The sequence below is a fragment of the Lissotriton vulgaris genome, chromosome 2_1, assembly GCF_964263255.1.
Source record: "Lissotriton vulgaris chromosome 2_1, aLisVul1.2, whole genome shotgun sequence".
Lineage (NCBI taxonomy): Eukaryota > Metazoa > Chordata > Amphibia > Caudata > Salamandridae > Lissotriton > Lissotriton vulgaris.
Genome location: NC_141687.1, coordinates 519,889,062 through 519,911,455, shown reverse-complemented (window position 1 = coordinate 519,911,455; position 22,394 = coordinate 519,889,062). Strand labels below are relative to the sequence as shown.

Genomic DNA, 22,394 nt, shown 5'->3' with positions numbered 1-22,394 from the left:
CCATCTTGCTAAGACTATGTATATATGCAGGCATATAAAACACTATAGAGAGACTTCTCCTACTACTTGTTCCCTAACGTAAGTGCCTAGGGTATATGAATGCGTACTGCCAGAATCCCCATTGGATGACACAGTCCCATTACCTGAAGGGAAAGAATGTAGGTCCCCCTTGTGCTCAAAAGTTAGACATCCCTCACGGAGGGATCAGCTAAAAGCTAGGCTGCGTCTTCAGCATGTAGCGACCTCGCAGATGACACAAGCACTCCTCTCCCTAAACCCAGAAATGCTTGTCTATAACAGAAAGCATCCTTGCCTTTGGAAGAGATTATAGTCGGGCTGCCATTGTCTATGTACTATAGACAGCTTTGTCACCATAAGATGAAAAACAATCACATTTGCACAATGTATGCATGGACCTTGTACGTGAAGTTCAAGGTATCATTATAGTGTTCTTGCGAAGTTGATTTTGTAAGCAAGTATAGTTTCATGGAAACTAATATGCACTGTCATGGTTGCAAATGTGTGGCAAAAGTCATTGTGTGTGAGAGAAGGCAATTTAGGAGAAACCCATGTGTGTACTTAAAATGGTAGTGTTTCCCTCTAGGCATAACCGGGACACATGAAAGGGGATCCCATCCTCCAGGGCCAAATTCATTAAAAATGGGGAGGGGGACATGCACGCCCCTCCCTAATCCTTCATAGGCCCTGCGGCCTCCATCTCCTGTACCCCTGGGCCGAAGCCAATAGAAAACGAAAAGGAGCAATGCAGCCCCTCTCCCTGAACCTCATTAGGCTCTGGGCCCCTATCCAAAAACAATTAAATGGGGAGGAGCTTTCTCCCCCCCCACCTCAAGCCTTCTGAGACTCCATTGCCCCAGGGCCAGATTCTAAGGGGAGGAGGGCATGCGCCCACCCTCCCGAAGCCTTAGTAGGCCCCCTGGGCCAAATATGCCGGGCCCCTCTTCCAAGCCTTATGAGGTCCCAGGAACCCCATTCCCTGGGAGCATTTCATTATTAAAGATGCCCACGTGGAGCACCCACGGACCACCACATTGTGGCCATCAGTGGAGATCCAGGTCCCCCTTCATCTCCCTGTATGGTGCTGGAGTCGCAACTGCTTCCGTTCAGAGGGACAGTTGTTTTCCGGGTCCTCCCTCTGGGCAGGAGCAATATGTGTTCTGTTTCCCTGCCCGCAGGAGTGCGGCCGTGGGAAACAGAACAGAAGTCTTCTCCCACCCAGCGGGAGCATGTTTAAAGCTCCCACTGGCTAGAAGCAGACTTATATGTTTGCTCTTGTTTGGTGGGAGTTTTAAAAATGCTCCCGCCAGATGGGGGCACACATATGTTTCCTTGCCCACGCTGGTGCAGATAGGGAAACTACTGTGTCCCGGGGGTGAGCTGCCTGGGACACAGTCACTGAGCCGGCCCCAGGGATGGGATCCCCATGCCATTTAAAGTCTCAGGGTAGGGGTCTGTGGAACCCCTTCCCCCTTTAATTTTTCATTTTGGACCTAGGGATGGGGTCCCTACCCAAGCCCTAAGTCTTTTTTATGTTGCATTTTTATTAGGACTCTGGACTGAGTCCCAAGTCCTAAGACTGTTGCCACCACTTCCTGGTTGATGTGGTGGCCACACAGATCTCAGCAGTGGATCTTTTGGTTCCGCGGATCCTTTGCAGTGCGGAATATATTAATTTTCTGAGCACTAATTGCTAAAATCCTATTGAATGGATTTACACAGAAAGTACTTTGTCTGGACCAAGATCTAGCAAATGTGATGTAATTCTGTTCAGTGTTATTGGCTGTGGTTGTGTCTAAAGTTGTTATGGAAAAATTTATGTGGAAAACGTGTTAAAGGCCCCCTCCCTTTTCTCAGCCCACACCTGATGGATAGCCCCGAAACGTTCCATATGCAAACTAGCAGCACTTTTTTTGTAGGGGGGAAGGAGGGGGGGGGAGGTGTGTGTGTGTGTGTGTGTGCGCGTGTGTCTGTCTGTCTGTATGTCTGTGTCTGTGTCTGTCTACTACTAGTGATCGCCAGTAGGTAGTTATTGTTAGGACCTAGTTTCGATAGTAATATGGATTTTTTCATTTGCAAATAACTTTGGCATTGTTTGACGAATCTTCACAAAGTTTTCGAAATTAGTTTAATGCTCACTTCAGCTGCTGCCTTCAACATTTCAGGGGGATCTGTCAGGTGGGGGCCAAGAAAAAGGGTTGTTCACAAAAGGGAATTACACCAAATTTGGCAGAAGGGAAGCTCTTGGTCCAGAAAGCACCCTTTTTGTTAAATGGTGTAAATCCTTTCAGTAGTTGTGGATACATTTAAAGAAATTCCCAGTTGTATATCTAGGGATGCAGTGGATTCGCAAACCCTCCCGATTTCTTACCTTAGATCTGATTGGCTGCCAGCACTTTAAACTTGCAAGTGTTTGCAGCCTTCTTGTGACTCAGATGAACCTAGTCGCAAGAAAAATATTTAATTTTTTTAAAGAAAAGGGGGCAGGGTAGAAACACCCTGACCCACTACGCCTCTTGACTGAGTACTTTAGGGACCCCTCAGGGCCAAAAAAGCATTTTTTTAAAAAACAAATCAGCAGGAATCACGTTAGAAACACGGTTCCCGCTGAAAATAAAAAAAAACGCCACAAAGCATGGGCTCCAGCTTTTTGTTTAATTTAGGCCGCTGGTTGGGTCAGGTCCTGGGGGCATTATGAAAATAATGATAAGGGGCCTGCATGGGGCCCCCGCAACTCCTGGGGACTGCCACCTCCCTGGAGACTGCCACCTTCCCTGGGCTGAAGACCGCCACCTCCCTGGAGACTGCCACGTGGCTGAGTTATATAATAATGCGTGGGGGTGGGCTCCTGCCCTCCCCATACAGCCCTGGGGACAGCCACCTCCCCGGGGCTAAAGACAAAAGAAATACAGGGGTCACGCGCCCGCCCCGGTGGCCACCACCTTGCCAGGTCATTACTATAAAATAATGCGTGACCTCCCCCAAGCAGCTCCGGGGACCGCCACCTCCTCGGGCACAGTGTTTTTAATTTATACAAAATGTGAGGTAGGCCCTAAGGTTTCTCCTGCTGCCCCATGGACCAGCACTTCCCCAGGGCTTAAATCAGAAAAGAGGGGGATGGGGCGTGCAGCCTCCATCCAGGTGCCTTGGATGGCCCTGGGGACTACCAATCCCCAGGGCCGGCTCCTGCAATAACTCAGGTGCCCACCCCTGGGATATTGTAGTTTGCTTTGGTTTGGCGCCATAGCAAAATCAGCTCTGCTTTCAGAAAGTGAGAGCAAAAATGCTCTCACTTGCTGAAAGCAGGGCAGGAGTCTGTTCCCTGCTCACTGTAAAGCGAGCAGGGAAACAGACACTTTGCTTTGGGATTCAGGAAGCTGCATGTCAATAGCTCCCTGGATTCCAAAGCAATGCCGGCTCCTGCAGGAGACGGGGACTGCAGGGGCCTTGAGGCTTCCCCCACGGTCTCCAGCATCGAAAATGTGTGTGTCCTGGTTGGGACCAGGGCACCCACATTACAGGCTGGGCCCCAAGGAATGGGCCCCAGGCCAACAATGGCCCGGGAGAGGGGCCACTTTCCCTCCCCTCCCTTTGGATTAGATTACTGCAATTCATTCTACCTAGACTCGAACATGGATGTGCAGTACAAACTCCAACTGGTGCAGAATGCCCTTGCGAGACTGGTTCTGAACATCCCTAAACGACACTCAGCTGCCAAGGGTCCGGAAACCCCACACTGGCTTACACTTAACAAGCGCATCAGCTTCAAATCTCCTTGTATGGTCCATAAGGCTCTCCATCTCCACTACCCAACGAGACTAAAATCCATGTATAGCTGGTACTCCCCTTGCAGATCCCTTTGCTCATCTTCCACCCTACATCTCCACGTACCCAGAACAACTAGGTAAAGGTGTGCCCCCTTTCTCCACTACTCTGCAAATACGCCTCCTGGCACACTCCTAATGGAGAGTATAAAGTCCCCTTGGCTGCTGAGAGACCGTAGGGGCCAACAAGACCTCCAATAAGCCCCATACAGTCGGATTGCTGAGAGGTGGTTGAAGGCCATGCCCCCTTTCTCCACCACTCTGCAAATGTGCCTCTTAGTGCACTGCTGGTGGAGGGATGAGGTCCCCTTGGCTCCTGAGGGCCTCAGGACTAAAGTAGACTACTTCCCCAACGAGTCTTGCACGAAGAGGCGCATTTGCAGAGTGGTGCAGAAAGGGGCATGGCTGCTGACGACCTCTCAGCAATCTACCTGTGTGGGTCTTACTGGGGGTAACAGAAGGGTTAGTTGAGTGAGTGGATGTGTGTGTTGATCTATGAATCATTGAGTGGCTGTGTAAGTACTGGTATGTGTGTGTGAATGGGTTTGGGAATGGTAGTGTGGTACTTGGAGTGGGTGTATGAAAGGTTATATGGAGATGTGAGTGAGTGTGTCAAAGTGTTTGTGGATGATATCATCCGTGATTTCATTTGAGATGTCATCAACGATGTCACTGACCATGTCTTGAGTGATGTAATATATGAGGTTATAAGCAATGCATTGTGGGGGCGCGAGCTATAGTTAGTTCACTGACTGTAACAGCAGAAATTCTCTGGTTTAGTACCAGTGAAATCTGACCTTAACTATACCGTCCCTGTAACCTTTGTTTTTTTTTGTTGAAAAAAAAAAAATATATATATATATATATATGTGTGTGTGTGTTCGTGTGTGTATATATATGTATAGGTATATATTTATATATATATCCCAAGAGTCCGAATCAACCTTCGCAGCAGTATGACTACAGGCTGGAGCCCAATTATACACATTTTTTCCACATACTTCCCATAGGAAATAAGTTGTATAGACGAGGATAAAAAAAAACACTTTATTGATTTGGCTGCCCTCCTTAACATGTTTCGGCTACCAAAAGCTGGCTCACAGGTTATCGGGGAGTCATTATGACGCAACTACATATGCATGATAGTTTCCTAAACAGTGAAAAGGGACTAAAAAAAGTAATATGAATATTATTCCATGGCAGCCATCATAGAGTGGTTCAATAAATTCACAAAATATAAAGGGATTATGGGTCTGATTACAAGTCTGGTGGTGTGGGAGCAGCCCAGCATGCCACCATCCCACTCTGCCAAACTCAATGATCCCATAGCGGTGTTGTACTAAGGCTCATATGTGGCCCTAGCAAAGCAGCGCCGTGGGGGCATCAAAGCCTTTTCCTGCACTGCAGGGCCTCAGAATTACATGCCGTGCAGAAACAGGTGGTACTTTCACACACGGGGGAACACTATGTTACCCCCCACATGTATACCCTGGCTTTGAGGTATCAGGGGGCCTTGTAGGGCCCCAATTGTTTCTTCACCGCCACACTTTTCATGGTGGGTTCACCGTCATGATAACTGTGGCAGTGAGGAATCTCGTAAAATGCTTGGCGGTGCCGCAGGGGCACCAGCAGCATTTTGCAAGCCTCTGACCACCGCGTCACCACCAAAGGATCACAGATCTCCAGCATTTGCGGCAGTCCAGTGGCGGTCCAACAGCCAAACTCGTAATAGGGCGGTCAGATCGCCGGTGTTACGTTTGCCACAATGCTACTGTGGTTCTGACGATCCATCAGAGCACCAAACTCATAATCCGGCCCTATGTCTTTTAACCAAGATCTACAGATTGAAGAATAGTGTGATTTTTGATAATTATATATAATTACACGTTTGAAGTTACACCCAAACATGAACAACTGATAAATGTCCATGGTTTTATTTTTGCAAACTACACCCTTCAAATATACTGCATTTTACCCCAGAGGGCTTTAACAATCTCACCTCCCTCTTATTTAATGAATCCAAAAAACTCTGAGTAAATTCACAAGATATATACAAAGCTTGTCCTTTTTACCCATGACTTACACAATGGTGAATAATGTGACCTTTAATTGTTATATATACTTTCTATTCGTAAATTTAATTCAGTCAATCAACCAGGTGTTTGGAAAGCACAACTACTCACCCCGTTGAGTGCTCGGGTCATCCAAAAAGCCAGGTCTTGAGGTCCTTCCTGAACTGGGGTAGTGTGGGAGATTGCTGGATGTGAATGGGGGAGGGTGTTCCAGGCTTTGGTTGCTAGGTAGGAGAAGGACTTTCCTCCCGTTCAAGTCTTGCTGATAAGGGTGCCAGTGGCCAGAGAGAGCTGAGCTGATCGGAGGTGTCTTTTGTGTGCATGGAAGGAGAGGAGGTTGTTCAGGTATACGAGTACGGTGTTGTGAATAACCTTTAAAAATGGGTCAGGAGTTTGAAGGTTATTCTTCTGTCAACTGGAAGCCAGTGGAGATCGCAGAGGTGTTGGGTGATGTGGCTGCGAGGGGGGGATGTCGAGGATCAATCTGGCTGCAGCATTTTGTACAGTCGAGTTTGCGGAGGAGTTTCTTGTTGACTCCGGCGTGGACAGCAATACCATAGTTCAGTCTGCTGCTGATGAGTGCGTGCTTGACAGTTTTTCTGGTTTGGGTTGGGATCCATCTGAAAGTCTTTTGAAGCATGCGGAGGGTGCTGCAGCAAGTCGAGGAGATGACGTTGATCTGGCGGTTCTTTGTGAGCGATGAGTCTAGTATGATGCTGAGGTTTTGTGCATGGTCCGTTCGGTGTTAGGAGATTTCCGAGGGTGGAGGGCCACCAGGAGTCGTTCAATATGGACGGGTGGTGCCAAGGGTGAGGACTTCTATCGTGGAGTCTGGTGGTTAGGTTGCATTGGGAGATGTGTTGAACGCAACCGAGAGGTCCAGGAGAATGAGGGCTGCCGTTTTGCCCTGGTCGAGGAGGGTGCGAAAAGGGGGAACAAGGGAGACCCTACTCACGACGGAACCAGGGTAATGTGTTTATCCAAAGAACAGTGGTTCCTGTGGCAAAATTACTTGTACAATTTATATTTAGTACAACGGCTAAATAGCACTATTCGTTTATCAGAGAGGGGTTGGCAAAGAAAAAAGCACACTCATACTAATTTATAGAAATTGCTTTTGTATTTCAAATAAGACAGATAGTACTGTAATCATATCAGCGACATATATACAAAGAAAGTGCAATGTGTCCCCAGTGATATTGTGAGCGAAAAACACAAAACATAAGACAGTAAGTGATCTGTACAATTTTCAGCTATGGATATTTACAAAAGGAAAATGACCAAACGCAATAATAAAGTCAATTTATAATCAGTGGCTATCTACAATCATAGAACACTGTGTTTGAAGGGTTCATTTCCTATGGCGTCGACGGCGTTTCGACCCGTTGGATGAGGGTCTCGTCAGGACTAAACAGTGAGGGACATCTCGTGGTGTCTTTTAATTACGCACCGCATGCTTGACGAAGTAAATAAATTGACGTACAGTGAACCCAGCCGGGCACACTGTCGTTGAATTACGTGGTAGTCCTATATTGAGGGTTGGCGGTCAGTGCCTTCGAAGCGAGGGATAAACAGGGGTATGCCTGCTTGCAAAAGTAGCTCCGCTCGATCGCGTTTCTCCGGTCGTCTGTATGATAACAGATTGAGACGACAATGCAATCTGATCCTCAGTGAAGTCACGGACAGCTTCACAGCCGCCCTGGTTTTCCTTGTGTAGAGAGGCAGGCAACAGGTAGTTCCAATACTTTCCTATATATATGTATATGTGTGTGTATATATATATATATATATATATATATCTCCAACAAGTGCAACCTCCCAGGCTCCAACCGCAGCGACCCAGGAAATCACGCAGATCCAATACAGCTTTTTTACAGGCACAAGTTTATTTACGAGCTGAACCAAACAATCTGACGCATTTCGGGCATCCGCCCTTGCTCACAGACAGTCAGTGTTGGAAATGGCCACATTTAAATACCCTGTGCATCACAGTGAAAGTGCATTTTTTTCGTTTTTTTGCTCAGTACCACGTGATTACTGAAAGAGAGGACAAACTACCAATACTTCATCTTGTAGTCTGTTTTCCAAACATTTACAAATTTATATATCGGAAATAAGGTACATTTCATGGCTAAAATCCAAACATAATGCGACAATAAAAAAATGTGTAGTTCATAAAAATAGTGGAAAAGAAATCAATGCATAAAATGCCTGTATTTCATTATACCAAATACTAACAGTGAATGCCCCCGCATATAGATCGATATCACAGTGCAAAAGTACGCAATAAAGTGCGTAGTGCATAGTTTATAATCCATGTCTATATAGATGCAATCAAATAGCAATTATGTGTGCAAAATACGCAATATTGTAAACATCTCGTATATATATATATATATATATATATATATATATATATATATATATATATATATATATATATATATATATGCACCAAACAATTTCCACCACTTCCGGCGTGCGGCGAGGAAGGAACTCAAACCACCACAGCGAGTCAGGCAAGATGCAGATTTTATTTGCGTTTCTTTTCCAGCCTGCAACGACGCGTTTCGGGCTTCAAGAGCCCTTGATCACATTCAGCAAATATCGCGACCGTTTAAAGTTTTATACGTTTTTTCAACACCAAATGTACACACCCCCCTGCACTGCATGGTCAGTAGGTCACATGATTAATAAACATGATAAAAAGACTATCACATGGATCTACGTCTTTCCCAGGTTAATTTACAAAAATATATATTTTTGATTAAAAGTGATGTTTTACTAACTGCTTAAATGCAGGTTTGAACAATTATTATGGCATAGTGGTTTTATAATATGCAAATGTGAGGACCACTGATATATGGCATCAGGCTTTAAATGACAGGTTAAATCCATTTATAAAGTTTTTGCCCGCTATGGGTCATTTATACAACCTCCTAAAAAAATATATATTTGCTTAAACCACTAGTATATGCCATATGTACATTACATCCTGCAATCATGTGTTCAAAATCAGAATAATGCGAATACTGTTAAACCATGACAGATTTCCAACAAATTTCGACATAAAGTGCTTCCTGTGATAATAGTGCAAAAAGAAAAATTGATAAAAAATGTGTTCGGCGTGCAATAAATACTCACTAAACTGGTCAATTAAAATTTCTATAGTCATACATTACTATGCATACATAAACATACAGTATTGTAAAATTCATTATTGCAATCGATATTTGCCAGTGTATGTCTTACATCTGGAATGAAGTTAGATACCATATGTTATGTTTTGTAAAAAGTAAGTATAGGCTATTCTGAGGACAGGAGGGATTCATGGGAGCTGACATGGTAGAGGGAATGAACATAGTTTGTAATTGGGCATATATATATACACACACACACACACACACACACACACATATACTTTCCTTCTTTCCTGCAAAGTAAAGGCACTCCCAATGTAAAATACTGTGAAGTAAAGTGGGATGTAAATCATCATGCGGTGTAATGACCCTAGAGATACAATACTGACTCAGAACCCTTTCCTAAGAGTTAATGTGGGAAAGTGTGCAGGATCAATTGTGGAGGGACTTTTTGAGCGCTTTGCAACTCCAAACTCCAGGTTCTGAAACATTTATTTGTTTTCTCCCTCTTGGTGCAGAATCTTTGTTGTTGTCTGAGGAGTTCGTTCCTTTGGGATAAGGTAAAAAAAAAACCATAAAAGGCACATCCTGGCCTCCAATTTATAATGGCTCAACAAAATATAACAGATGGGTATAGGATTTTTAAATATTTAAGCCAATGTTTAAAGTTGAATTTTGGTAAGGAGACTGCGGAGCTTGTAACATATTATTAACATCGATTGTGATTGTTAGACCTGACACCCTTGGCGTGGTTTTCCCCCATCTTTCTGCCTCTGCCTCCTGTATTTTTGATGCTGTGCTGGATTTCGTTTTGGCTGGTTTAGATGCTTTGGACACTCTGCCACTGCTGATCAGTGCCAGAGTGTAAGTGCTCCCTATGTAAATTGTCATATTGATTGGCATATTTGTGTCACCATGAAGTCCCTAGTAAAGTGCACTGTGTGTGTTAGGGCTGGTGATGACAGATGCTACTAGTGGGCCTGCAGCGCAGATTGCGCCACCCACATAAGTAGCCCTAAAATAATGCCTCAGGCCTGCCAGCGCAGTGCCTGTGTGCAGTCAGTGGACTGCCATGTCTGCCTGGCCAGTGTCCCCACTGGCTGGGCCTAACCCTTCCCTGTCTGTGCACATCAGTCACCCCTATGGAAGGCTCAAGGTACCCCCCTGGGCAGGGTGCAGTGTATGGGTAAGGTAGAGCATGTACTAGTGCAGGTAACATGCTCTGGTAGTGAGCAGCAGCCATTTTGTGTGCTCACTGCTGCAAGGTTATCTTGCTTCATAGACTAACATGGGGGAGGCTGGTCCCAATGGATACCAGCCTATCTTCCCATAGGAACAAGATGGGACATAAGTGATTGATATCCCTGAACTCAGAATTTAATAACTCATCTTTTAGGCAAGGTTGTTTTTAAATTCTGTGTTTGAGAATAGTACTTTTAGAAAGTGGCTGTTCTCTTGTCTAACCTTTCTGTGTGCGTGAGCCTGCTTGTGGATTGACTGTCTGGTTTGAGGGTGACAGGGGCTGCAGAGCCCCCAGGAGGTTGTCTGAGTCAGCCCGTGGTTGAAAGGATGCATCTGCTGCCAGGGAAGTGGGAGGAGATAGCACCAGGGAGTGAATAGGGCTGTGCCTGCCTGACAACAATGCTGGCTCCACCTCCCGCTGGGCGACTGTCACCTCTGTCCCTCACACTGAAAGAAAGAAGGAAGCCAGGAAGCCCAAGGGCTCCAGCAACACCCAGAACTGGTTTGGACCGGGCTCAGGGCTCACTTGCACAAAGACTTCAAAGATTTTTAGGGGTATAAGAGAAGGACCCCTGACAACAGAAAATGAGATTCTACAATCAAGTGGAACCTCTGCTGGAAAAAGGACCGCTGGAGAACTAAAGGAAGATTGCCTTGCTGTGTGCTCTAAGGGCTGACCTGTTCTGCTGACCAACTGAAGCTGAGGAGAAGAGGGACTTTGCTGTGTGCTGTGACCCTGCTTGCTTGATCTACAGAGACTTTGCTGTGTGCTGTGTCTTCTAACTGAATCTCCAAGGGCCTGAGAAGAGCTGGCCTCCTGTACTGGAACCCAGGGTTAAAAGGTTCCTAAGCATTGCCAAACTGCTGAGGAGATCGTGTGGTGTTTTGCCCCAACGGGTGTTTCTGCTGGCCAACTGTGGGAGAAGATCGCTGTGCACATCGGCACAAATTCAGGAGTGAGAGGGGGCCCGTGGTGCCTCCCTGCGTACAGAATCACCCGACGATCTGCTGGCTTGAAACGGTCCTGCTGCGACCTGTGGCCTTGAAAATCATCAGCCGCAATTCACCGCCGCGGCCCGGGGGCCTGAGAGAGACCTGAAGCTGTTTCCCCGCTCCGCAAAGCCGCGGAGAAAGAAACGAAGGGGCCGCGACCTGATTGGTCAATCAAAATCAGGAGCCGCGCTCTGATTGGCCTTTGCCCTAGGCCTACCCAAGAGAGCTGCGCTCTGATTGGCTGCCTGGCCGCAGAAGCTGCATTGTGAAGAAGGGCCTGCCCCGGGAGCCGCGCTGCTACTGGCTGACTCCCGGGTGAGGAAGAAGGCTCGCCGCGAAGGCCGCAACATGATTGGGCCGCGGGAGAAGAGCCGCGTCGTCACCAAGGAGGCTCGTCTGCCGAGCCGCGCACTGATTGGTCCGCATCATCGGGACCGCTGGGGAAGCCGCTGGAGCCGTGTGCTGTTGCCGGGGAAGAGTGACCCGACCTCGCCGAGGGAGCAACAAGAGTGATCTCTGCCCATGGCCTGTTTGTCCCTGGTCGGAGAGCCGAGCTAGCTCCCCGCCGCTCCCTGAAGTGCGAGAGCGGGCGGAGGGCGGCCGGGGCCAAGTGCAAGTCTGCTCTGCTCGGCACGGTGGTGCCTACATGATCATCGGTGAGGCGCGCTCGCATTGCTGGGGCTCAGTAGTTTGAAGGCCTGATCATTAAGTTAATAACACGCTGGCATTGCTTTGACAAATCGTTTAAAGAGCTAATTTGAAATAGACCCGTGTTATTATCTTTTTAACACTGATTCAAAGAGACTTGAGACTATTCTTTTTACACTAAGAACTTCCTAATACAAGTGCAACCATCAAGGTTAAGTGCAACCTTTTACCAAAGAAGCAACCATTGTGTATTGTTGATTTCTACTGCTGCAACTAGATAAAGTTATATTTTTATATATATACTTACCTGTGTGGTCTCAGTTTGTGGTGGATCGGGGGTCATTGTTTGTGTTAAGTGCATTTATTTTACACATTGCCTTGGGGATAAGCCTTCCTGCTCGAGCCAAGCTACCTAGAGGGTGAGCAGGGGTTATCTACTGTGTGTATTCCTTCACTCTGACTAGAAGCAAGGGTCCCTACTTGGTCTAAGGTATTTACCTCTGCCAATTAGAGACCCCCAGATCTAACAGTGATTATGTTAACTAAAATGAATTGCTACATTAACTTACAGTTGTTTGTATATTAATTGATGTTTTGTTTACCTACTTGTGTGATCATAAGGAAAACTGAATGAAATTGAATGCGAAAATGTAAAGAACTAATAAATTAGAGCCTTACCTCCAAGTCTGTGCTTACACAAATTTTAGTTGCCAGACATGCTGTACAGTTGGCCATGTTTGTTAAGGTTTTCTTAAAATATTTTCTTTTAGCACTTCCAACGGAGATCATTTTAGTAAGCTTTTGTATAAGGTAAAATGACAGGACAGTAGATATGCCAATGTATAAACAAGCTTGCCACCCTGCTGTATGTGGTACAGGTCTCATTTATAGCGTGACAAAACAAGATCTCTGTAAACGGCAAATCGCTTGTTCTCTCACACTGACGGTTCCTCAACTATTTTAAAATTGTGGGAACTGATAAATTTCCACCATCAGAAATCCCATGCCAGCAGACCTGGCAAGAAATGTTTAAAAAATGTTGTCCACTGGCTGGCAGAACATTTCCAGCGTGTCAATGATATTAACAAATTGTCAGAAACAATTTCTGGCTTCAAGTGGGGCAGTTTCGTCGAAAGATCCACTGCTGGGTCAGCAGGAGCACTTGTGGTGAAAATGTGCCCCCATGAGCTCAAGAGAACCTGGTATGCATGCTGCTGCTGGGGTAGAAAGGACAAGGCCTCTGATGCCCAAGCTACTTGGCAGACCTTCCACCATATTTTAAATGACCCCCCATAAGTTCCAGTGTATATTTTGGCATATCTTGGAGCAGTCCTAACAAAATCACAGTTCATGCCAGGGCCTGTGAGACCTTCCCCATCATTTATAAAAACAGACAGAATGACCCAACTGAAAGCCGCGGATTCTCAGCTGTGTACCCTTCAGGGAAATAGATGTGCTGTAAATGGTTTGGCTCACTCTCTTACACCCCTCTCTGTGCTGTGGTAGAAATACAGGTACTATGCAAATGAGACCTACAGAGTGAGAGAGACCATTCTATCCTAAAAGGTAAATCCCATGAGGATGCATTGTAAGGCCAGATAAGATATTTCTGTTTTAGCATGATGGTTTAATTAATCATGTGCTTGCTGCTGATATCCAATTGGACTGTCTTCTCATGTAACCCCAACATAGCTAGCTCAGCCTTGCAAGGGCAAAACTTCAAGTTGGTTTGTTAAAAGTATGCGCTTTTATCTACAGTGCATTCGAGTCCAAAAGCAAGTTGGTAAACACTTTATAAAAAGATAATATTAAATACCTGTTGGCAAACTTTAGTAAGGTAATAAATTGTGCCACAAAAACAGAAATTTGCTTGCTTTTCTGCTCTTAAAAACAAGTATTGCAACCGGGTTATGTCAAGCCAATAAGACACAAATCGCACCAGCAATTTCTTCATCAAATGGTAAAATGACACGACACCAAGGGAGGCAACCACTTTTTAAATTGGGGTCTAATTTGCCCTAACATTTATCCCAGATGTGTTTTTTTAGGTGAGAAAAACCCTGGTCTAGGCTCCGATTTAGACAACTACTGCAAAGTCCCTTTGCTTTCTTGGGTTAGACTTTGCTTACATCAGTTGACAATTTCTACTGTGAACATCCTTTGATTTCTCAGGCAGAGAATGTAAACAAAAACCTCAGATCGGAATATATCCTGCTACAGCCCAAATGCCCGGATGTTTTGCAGGTGATACATTTTGAATTTCTCCGGGCGAATGTGTTTTATGATTATAAATGCCAATAAAAATATATTTTATTAAAAAGTAAAAAAAAAATGTTTTTTTAAAACTCAGAAGTAAGACAAATCACAAAGTGTTTCTGGCTGTGTGTTTTGGCAGACTTTTACAAATCCTTTCCTTGTTTTTCAGAACTCAGGTCACTTTGGAGAATCGGACTGTGATTCTTCAGAAGGGGAATGCTCAGATGTCACCGTCAGAACCAACAAGGCCGGCATTTCATCTACTTGGTAAAGAAGTAGGGATGTCCAGGCCTTCAGTTTCTGGGTATTGCCACTATTTTTTTGCCCAGCATTTCTCTGCAGCTTTCTCCTCCATTGCCAGTACATGGCCTACTACTTCGCTCGTTTTGGCCAACCCCTTCCTAAAACAATCTGCAATAATAAGAGAGTCTAACTTCACTTGGGGACATCTCAAAGATGAAGTTTAGGTCTCGTGGAAACATTTCAATCAAGAATGGCAGGGATATTTTTCTTAAAATAATCGCGCTACTGTAACTAATATTTATTTTTGTTTGATATTTTAACTCTTTCTATTATAAAGAGTGGAATAAATATATCTATATTAAAAAAACGTACAGCAAGAATTAAAATTATTCAGGAAAATAACTTGAGCACGGCAAGCTGAAGACCTTACATGGTATTTCAACATCTGGAGTCAATTCTCACAGCTCTTTATGGGAACGAGCCTCGTGAACCCTTTCGTAGTTGGAAGAAAGAGTCTAGCCCGCTGTCAGTTTGTCATTGGATCAGCAAGGCAACATTGAATGCTTGGAACAAACTGTATTTCGAGCAAGCTGGAATTTGGCATTTTTCAGGAGGAAAATGTGCTCCTACCGGGGCATGAGATACAAATCACGTAAAGTTTACTTCACAAAGCATCTGTGAACATACGGATAACCTTCAGCTCCACATAATGTCGCCGCATCCTTGTCAGTTTCCTCTCAGAGAGGAATAAGAAGACGAATAGATACATCAAAGCCTGGGAATTAAGTTTGCAAATGATCTGCAGGCTTTGCAATCTTTCTATCTGGATAGCCTTTGGGTAACAAGTGCCGATAAACCATCATGATGTCAACACAGTTGTCTTCAATGTCGCAGAAAAAAGATCAATGTTGACTTGTGATTAATTCAGAAACATTTGTTGGGTGAACAAATATAATTTTCCCCACCATCTAATTCCATATCTTACATTACCTTCTCTGATATTTTCTTTCACATACAGTTACTGCAATTAGTGTAGGATAAGGAATCCATCCACCAAATCAGTGTTGAAAATGCCACGTCTCTTGAGACACAATGCCGAACTTTGAAAGCACATTCAAGAAAATCAGGGACCCATCCACATGGGAGTGACATGAAATGTAACTGGTGGAAATCTGTGACATTGACAATGGAGAGCACCACAAAAGGACAGGGCATTTACAAATGGGTGGTGTGTGTAGCGTTGTTGAGGTGAGCTCTTTTTGACAAGCCTACAGGTATGTTTGAGCTCTGGCAAAACCCAATGAATTTCCACAGCAGAAGTGATGAACATTTTCATTGACTATTATCAGTTCATCTAATTGCTTAGCTGTTGCGGACTTGTGCTAAGCCAGTTAATTGGATTTTGCCATTTCCGCCAACCTATTTTCATAGTTTGTTTTGATTTGCACAGAGCGTTGAAGGAATGCTGTCTGACTTTTGTCAGGCATTGTAATTGCCAGAAATTGATGCATATGTTGACCTATACTATAGTGTTCTAGGCAACCGGCAAATTGTTTTTTTATATCAAAGTTTGCAAAATTATTTATTTGTCTTAGACCCGTCTCCTGCCTGATTTTGTTTGTGTTTACAACCTAGTCTATACAATGCTAGTGATTGGCGTGTGATTATAACATGATAAGCAGTATATGATTTGCACAGTTTCCTGTGGCATTAATCAGTTTCTCGGAGACCACAAAGTCGGTTTTATCTAATGGTAAAGGGCAACAGGTTCTGGTCTCAAATACTGCATTTGTTCCTTGGCTAAGTATGAACATGCCTCACCAGGTGTGTGACTGGCAACAATTGCAATCCAAATGTATTGCAAGACTGAATTTAAAACAGTTATTTGCTAATGTTTATTTACTGCACACGGTTCTGCTGCACTTTTGATGTAAGTCTTTCCATTCCATCCTTCAACCATTCCACTAGTTTGACGCCAATTGTTAATTTTTTATGGCAAGCAGTATTGAACAAGTTTTAAATTATTCCAATTTTTGTTGTGTAGCTGGACTACATTGATTTTAATTTATGCATGGTAATTATTATTGTTATTACTTTAATTATTCTTTATTTTCTGTAGATCGGAATGCAATGGTTTACCTTTAGCACGTGTGATTTCATGATCAACTGAAACTGTTGGTGCCCTTGGAGTCTGTCAGTGGTACCTAGAAATCTGTAATTAAGAGAATATTTCAGCCTTCATACCCTGAAAGGAAGTAACAGTTCACTGTGTTTAAAGCAGCAATTGATCATTGTTAAAGAGCACCTAAAGTCTTTACTGAAAGACTGTAGCAGACAACACAGTAAACCCTCCTTCTGTCATTTTGCCACTTCAGTGCATCAGGCCCACATTCTATTCACCCTAAGATGGCCTCTCCCTTCCTATAAGAAGACTAACTACGGGATTCTTCAGCGTTGTGCCTCTCCAGTATCCTACAGTAGAATGGTCATTCGAGTTGAGTAGTGACTCTGAAGTTGAACGCAAACGGTGGTTTACGCCCAATTCCAGATACGTGACGGGGTTATTTCATTCGGGCCTGCAATATTTTTTCCCTGTTAAAATTCCAACAGGTGTATTCAAGTCCCATTCTGAGTTTTGCAGCCGTACAAACCTTCCAGCAAAAGAAAAACTGAAAAGGCATATTATCCCATATTACAATATGCACAGCTAGGAGGTAGATCGCCCCGGAGAAAAAACTACTAGGTATGCTAACAGTTTTTCCATCTGGGCGATTTTACCTCTCTCTTGTCCTGCTCAAGTAATAGTGAGGGTTGATATGTTTTACATTTGTTTGCAGCGTTTTGGTTGGTGCATGGTGGCAGTCTTTTTTGTGTGTCTATTATTACTGTTGACTTGAGGAATTGCTTAAGACTTCTCCATCTCATATGTTTACCTCAAATAGCTGCTGACGGATACTATACTGTGAATTACCTTCCGTTGTACAGAAGCGTTCTATTACTCAAGCATGAATGTTTCACCCGCTTATAAAATGGAAACAAGCTATTTTAGACAATCTGGTTCACTAGATAGTATGTGTTTGAAAATAAACTCGTAACAAGAGATAAATGTGAAGGATACCACAGCAACCTACAGTGTAAGGTGTTTGTTTGCTGTACTTTTACGACCTGCTTTTTATTATGTGTAGGTGGTTTTTTGATTTCCATGAAAAAAATATAAAGTGGACTTTGCCAGTTATTTAAAATGCAACATGGGACTGATGTTTATCCAAAAGACATCCCAGCATGCTGTACAGTGAAAGCATGCTGGAAGGAGGTAGTTATCAAATGACAGACGAGCTCCATAAGTTACAGTAAACCTTCCAAAGTGGTGTTCAGAAGCAGTGTGCCCTGCCTCTGCTATGAACTCTGTGTATTGTGCTTTGAGACTGATGCACCTATGTTTGCAAAGGCATATGGCTATGCTTTATGGGGGAAGCAATCTACATTGTGAGTGCCAGTGTGAACTCCTTCATTTAGTTGTTAACCTTTCCCAGAAAACCCCATCTCTAATCCATCCACTAATTTTACATTCAAATGTTACACAAGGAGTGTTTTGGGCTCTCGGGCGCTCCCCTCTGTTCAAGCAACATTGCCTTTTATCCGAGCACGTTCAGGTATTCATACGTATACATGTTTGTATTAAGGGCTCCTCTTCCCTGCGGTTACCCCTACCCCCTAGTTGTGAGTCACTGCTACCTACAATGTTGGAATGAGATACATTTTAGTGAGTTGTCTCCTAAAGCACATTGGTTAATATTTATAAATATCTGGCTCTTTTGGAAGTTTGAGAGTTATTTATTTAGGATATGCTTTCCGAGGATTGTCCATTCTCCTCCCTAGTCTATTCCTGTAGTAAACTCTGCTTTCTCCATCCACCACACTACATAACGTTTCACTCTTCTTGGGTATTTGTGCTTAGAGCTTTCTCAGTCCTGAGGTTGTCATAAATATTGATTTCTATTCTTTATATCGGTTTGTTGGAACTCGCAGTCTTTGTTCACTTAAACTAAGACACCAGATAAGAATGATTTCTTAAAGGAAACCAAAACCTGGATGTATCTTGGCCCGCTGATTATGAATGATATGACGGACCCAACAAAAGACCCAGCACTTGTGTGACATTACTGACATTACATTAGAGCTTTTCTGATAGATTTTCGTGTAGAAAGTTCCATCTATGTACATTTCTGCACAATCTATCAGCTTTCACTCCAAGAGGCATATATGAGGTGGATTCACCCAGCTGACCTGCCATGTGCCATACAAGGTGCTGAGATACAAGAATAGAGCCACAGAGTATCAGTGGCCCATTAGCACACTTTACAGGTAGGAGTACCCATAAACTAGATACTCCATTTTAAAAGCATGTTCTACAGCACGGATACTCTGGTGCAGGAGGCTGTTTGTAATCCGGTTACTTACCTCATTCATAAAACATTTTTTTTAGAGATTGTTTACATTCAGAAACAGAAGGTTACTAATACAGTCTAGAGTTCAACCAGAGGGCATTCTTCTGGAGTTTTTATTGATGGGTATATCATTAGATAATTTACAAATTCTTCACAAATAATCTTTGTGGGGCTGAATTATTCCTGACCTATTTTCTCTAGTCCAATTCATTTTCATCCCCTAGGATTAATTTCCTTTTTAGTTTGTAGTGTCATCCTTTGTCCAAGCTCAGTATTTGTGTTAATGTTTTATACTTATGCTTTGTCCAAGATAAGCCACAGCCCACAAAACAAATTAATTGATAAGACTGTTGTATGTGTCAGAACTAAACCTATCTGTGACTCATGTAATGGTCATCAGAACTCCTCTACAAATGTGAACTCGATATCTGTGAAATGCTATTATAGATTCCTGACCCACTCCCGGGCCTTGTTGTAAACCATGGTTCATCTCTGATTCAGCTCTCCTTAACTAGTCAACGCTGTCACCAAATCTTATTTTGCCTTCCAAAGCATCTAGTTTCAAGTATCCACCATATCAGATTCGACCGCAGTTGCCTACTCCTCTGGTAAAACTACTCAGAGGAATTCAGAGTTGTGTGCCATGTCTCCACCTGAAACTTCTTATTTACTTCAGAATTACTTTAGGGGCATGCCTGAATAATAGGCACACATGAACAGTATACACACCACCTTGGCGTGCTCTACACAGCACAGGATATCTTTCCTTTTCTGTTTATAACTAGACTAACAGTCTTCTTTCATAGAGGCTACCAGACTAAGGAACTCCTTTTCCCTAAAGATTAAGTAATTGAGGATTTAGGAAAACCTGGCTCTCTTCACAGTAAGGTCTTGGACTGACAGCACATGGTTTCCATGGGGATTGCAGGCAAGTTTGGTTTTGCTTATTCTCTGTTAGACTATCCAGTGCCACAAAGCTATCTCGCTGGCAAGCACACAAAGTAAAAGTCCCTTACTATAGCAATGTAACATTAACACATTTATAACTATAGCTTGAACTAGGAGTATGCACCTCTTTTGAAGAAATTCAAACTAATCTCATTTTTACGTACACAAAGAATCTGAGTCCCTTATGTTGTGGGTTTTACCCACACTTAGCTACGTTACCCCACTTAATCTAGGGGTACTTTTCTTGGCAGTGTCGCTGAATGTGACAACTATTTATTTTGATTATGGAAGACTGACTCACCATAAGTCTTTGGTTAGGGCTCTCAAACATCTTCATAGCCAGAAAAGGGTGCCAGTAGTGCCATTGTTCTGTCATGCCTGTATCTTTAAGTGAATTTTAAACAAGGCATTCCGTATAACCTTACATGCTGCTTTATCATCTTTAATATATTTGCGGGATGTGGTTAGATTACATATTCATGCATATTAGGCTAGTCAATGTTAACGCCATTCTAAAAAAAGTGCTTGCAATTCTGCACCAATGGGAAATTTGATCATCCAGAACATTTACATTGAACCGTTACAGTGGAAAAAGCTAATTTCCAATGGCATGTGCTTCTTTGGAATTACACTGCATCGGACGCAGACGGGGCTCTTGCTTCCTGAGGGATACTGGAGTATAAAACCAAAGAAATCAACTAGAGAAAAGGACACATTATGTCTGTTAATTATTTTGATAACTTTAAAGGAAGTGACATATATACTTTTAACCTAATGACTGATTAAAGCACTTACTAACCATGCTTCTAATTCATAGGTCAGAGTAGACATTCGTTTTTTGACATTATCGCAGCTATTACACATAGGACGCATCAAGGAACATGATTTGTTTGTGGAAGAGCCTCATCTAGAAAATCTTCGCAGTGACTTAAAGGAAAGATTCCTTTGGTGCAGCCATTAGATGCAATGGCCTAAGTGCTTTCTATAGAGGACATCTTGAAGTTTATTTGGGTATTTGAGATCATACATGAAAATACCTTCTTTAGAGCTAATCCTCTAGAGCGCTATTAAAGCCCACTTTCACGGCAAAGAAGGCAGATTCTTAATACTGTTCGGTGTAAAATTGCTTCTAATTTCTAATATCATGAGCACTTCCTTTATCAAGCTGGAGTCGCCATGCCACAAAAAGTTGTGTACACGGGAAAACGTTGTTAAAAGACATAATAGCAAATTATATTTTTTATTCTTTTTGAAAGCCTGTCACCTATGGCATAATTGTTACAGTACTTCTCACATGGTTGCACTTAAGTATTATCACGGTGGGAAGGATATTTGCTGCTTGTCTATGAGTAATAAAATGCTTTTGCTATACAATAAACATTTACATTGGTATCAATTGTAGCTAATCGCTGTTATCTCCTGCTGCTACAATGTGTCATTAAGAAAGGTATTTCCACTGACAGTCTCAAAGGGCCATCTATTGTTTATGCGTGATGTTATTTGTTTTGTTTTAAAACTGAACATTTCATATTGGTTACAAAGTCCCATCTCCTTTACTTCCTTCAAATCCTCCCAGTGCTGCATTAGTTTGTTCCAGTTTTTGGTAACATTTTAGGATGTCTCTGTTCCCAGCGTTATGTCTAACCACTGCAACCTGTTTTTTTTCTGGTCGAGCTCCTCATTTATTTTTATCTGCTGCATATTTGTCATGTACTTGTATTTATTTTCATCTGCATTCAATGATCACAAAGTGTCATCATCTTTACCTACTTTCTTTTAGTATCTTCTAGCTGCAGTGTACCTTCTTCCATTCATGTCCACTGGGACCATAACCTCTCTCTGTCTGTCTTTTGACTATTTCTTGAATAAATCTTGCTAGTTCCAAAACTCTTACTTTGTTAGTATACAGTGATGGGCAAAATGAATGATCATCAAAGCAAACAAATGCATGGAATAAAGAGCCAGTGTACTTTATGATTCTTGCTTGTGATTTCTTTTTGGTAAAATGCCAAAAGCACAGTTCAGTTACTAAGTTTTGTTAACATTCTCTTTGTTGTTTTTTTTGCTTCCCACGTATTCTTTCAAAGAGTACCTGTTAATCACTGAATTGTGCCACATAGTCTAGAAGCTTGATCACAACCTGCACCCAAACACTTTCCTTCAGCAGCCAAAGTCATAAAGGGTGCTGGCAGCTAATGTGAAGAGAAAAACATGCTGATTCAATACGAGGTGAGCTGCATTTGGATCTCTGGATTATCTGCTGAGCCATGTGACTTCTGGGCAGGCTTTTGCATTAGCCAGATCAGTAGCTAGAAGAACAAGCATTTGCAATGCAATATTTCTCACATTTGCAAGAGTTAAAGCTATTGGCATTGTAAAGGGCAATGCCTTTTATGTATCTCTTTTGATAATAAACACATAAATAAGAGGCATTGTCATTTATAACGCCAGTAGCTGAAACTCTTATAAATGTGAGGCCTATTTCATTTCAAAGAAGCGGCTGCCATTGTCCCGGGCTGCTTGGAAAGTGAAAGCACGCATGGGGTGCTGAATGTTGTAGGG

At 43.1% G+C, this 22,394-nt stretch overlaps 1 protein-coding gene across 2 annotated transcripts in view; it reads left to right on the top strand.

Annotated features, from left to right (window-relative positions):
• MAP3K13 (mitogen-activated protein kinase kinase kinase 13) overlaps positions 1-21,806 on the top strand; it is a 624,460-nt gene extending 602,654 nt beyond the window's left edge. For both annotated transcript variants that reach the window (XM_086955435.1, XM_086955436.1), the window contains one exon: positions 14,363-21,806. In XM_086955435.1, the coding sequence (XP_086811561.1) occupies positions 14,363-14,464 (102 nt within the window). In that variant the 3' untranslated portion in view covers positions 14,465-21,806. The remainder of the gene's footprint in view (positions 1-14,362) is intronic.
• Positions 21,807-22,394: the final 588 nt, after the last annotated feature.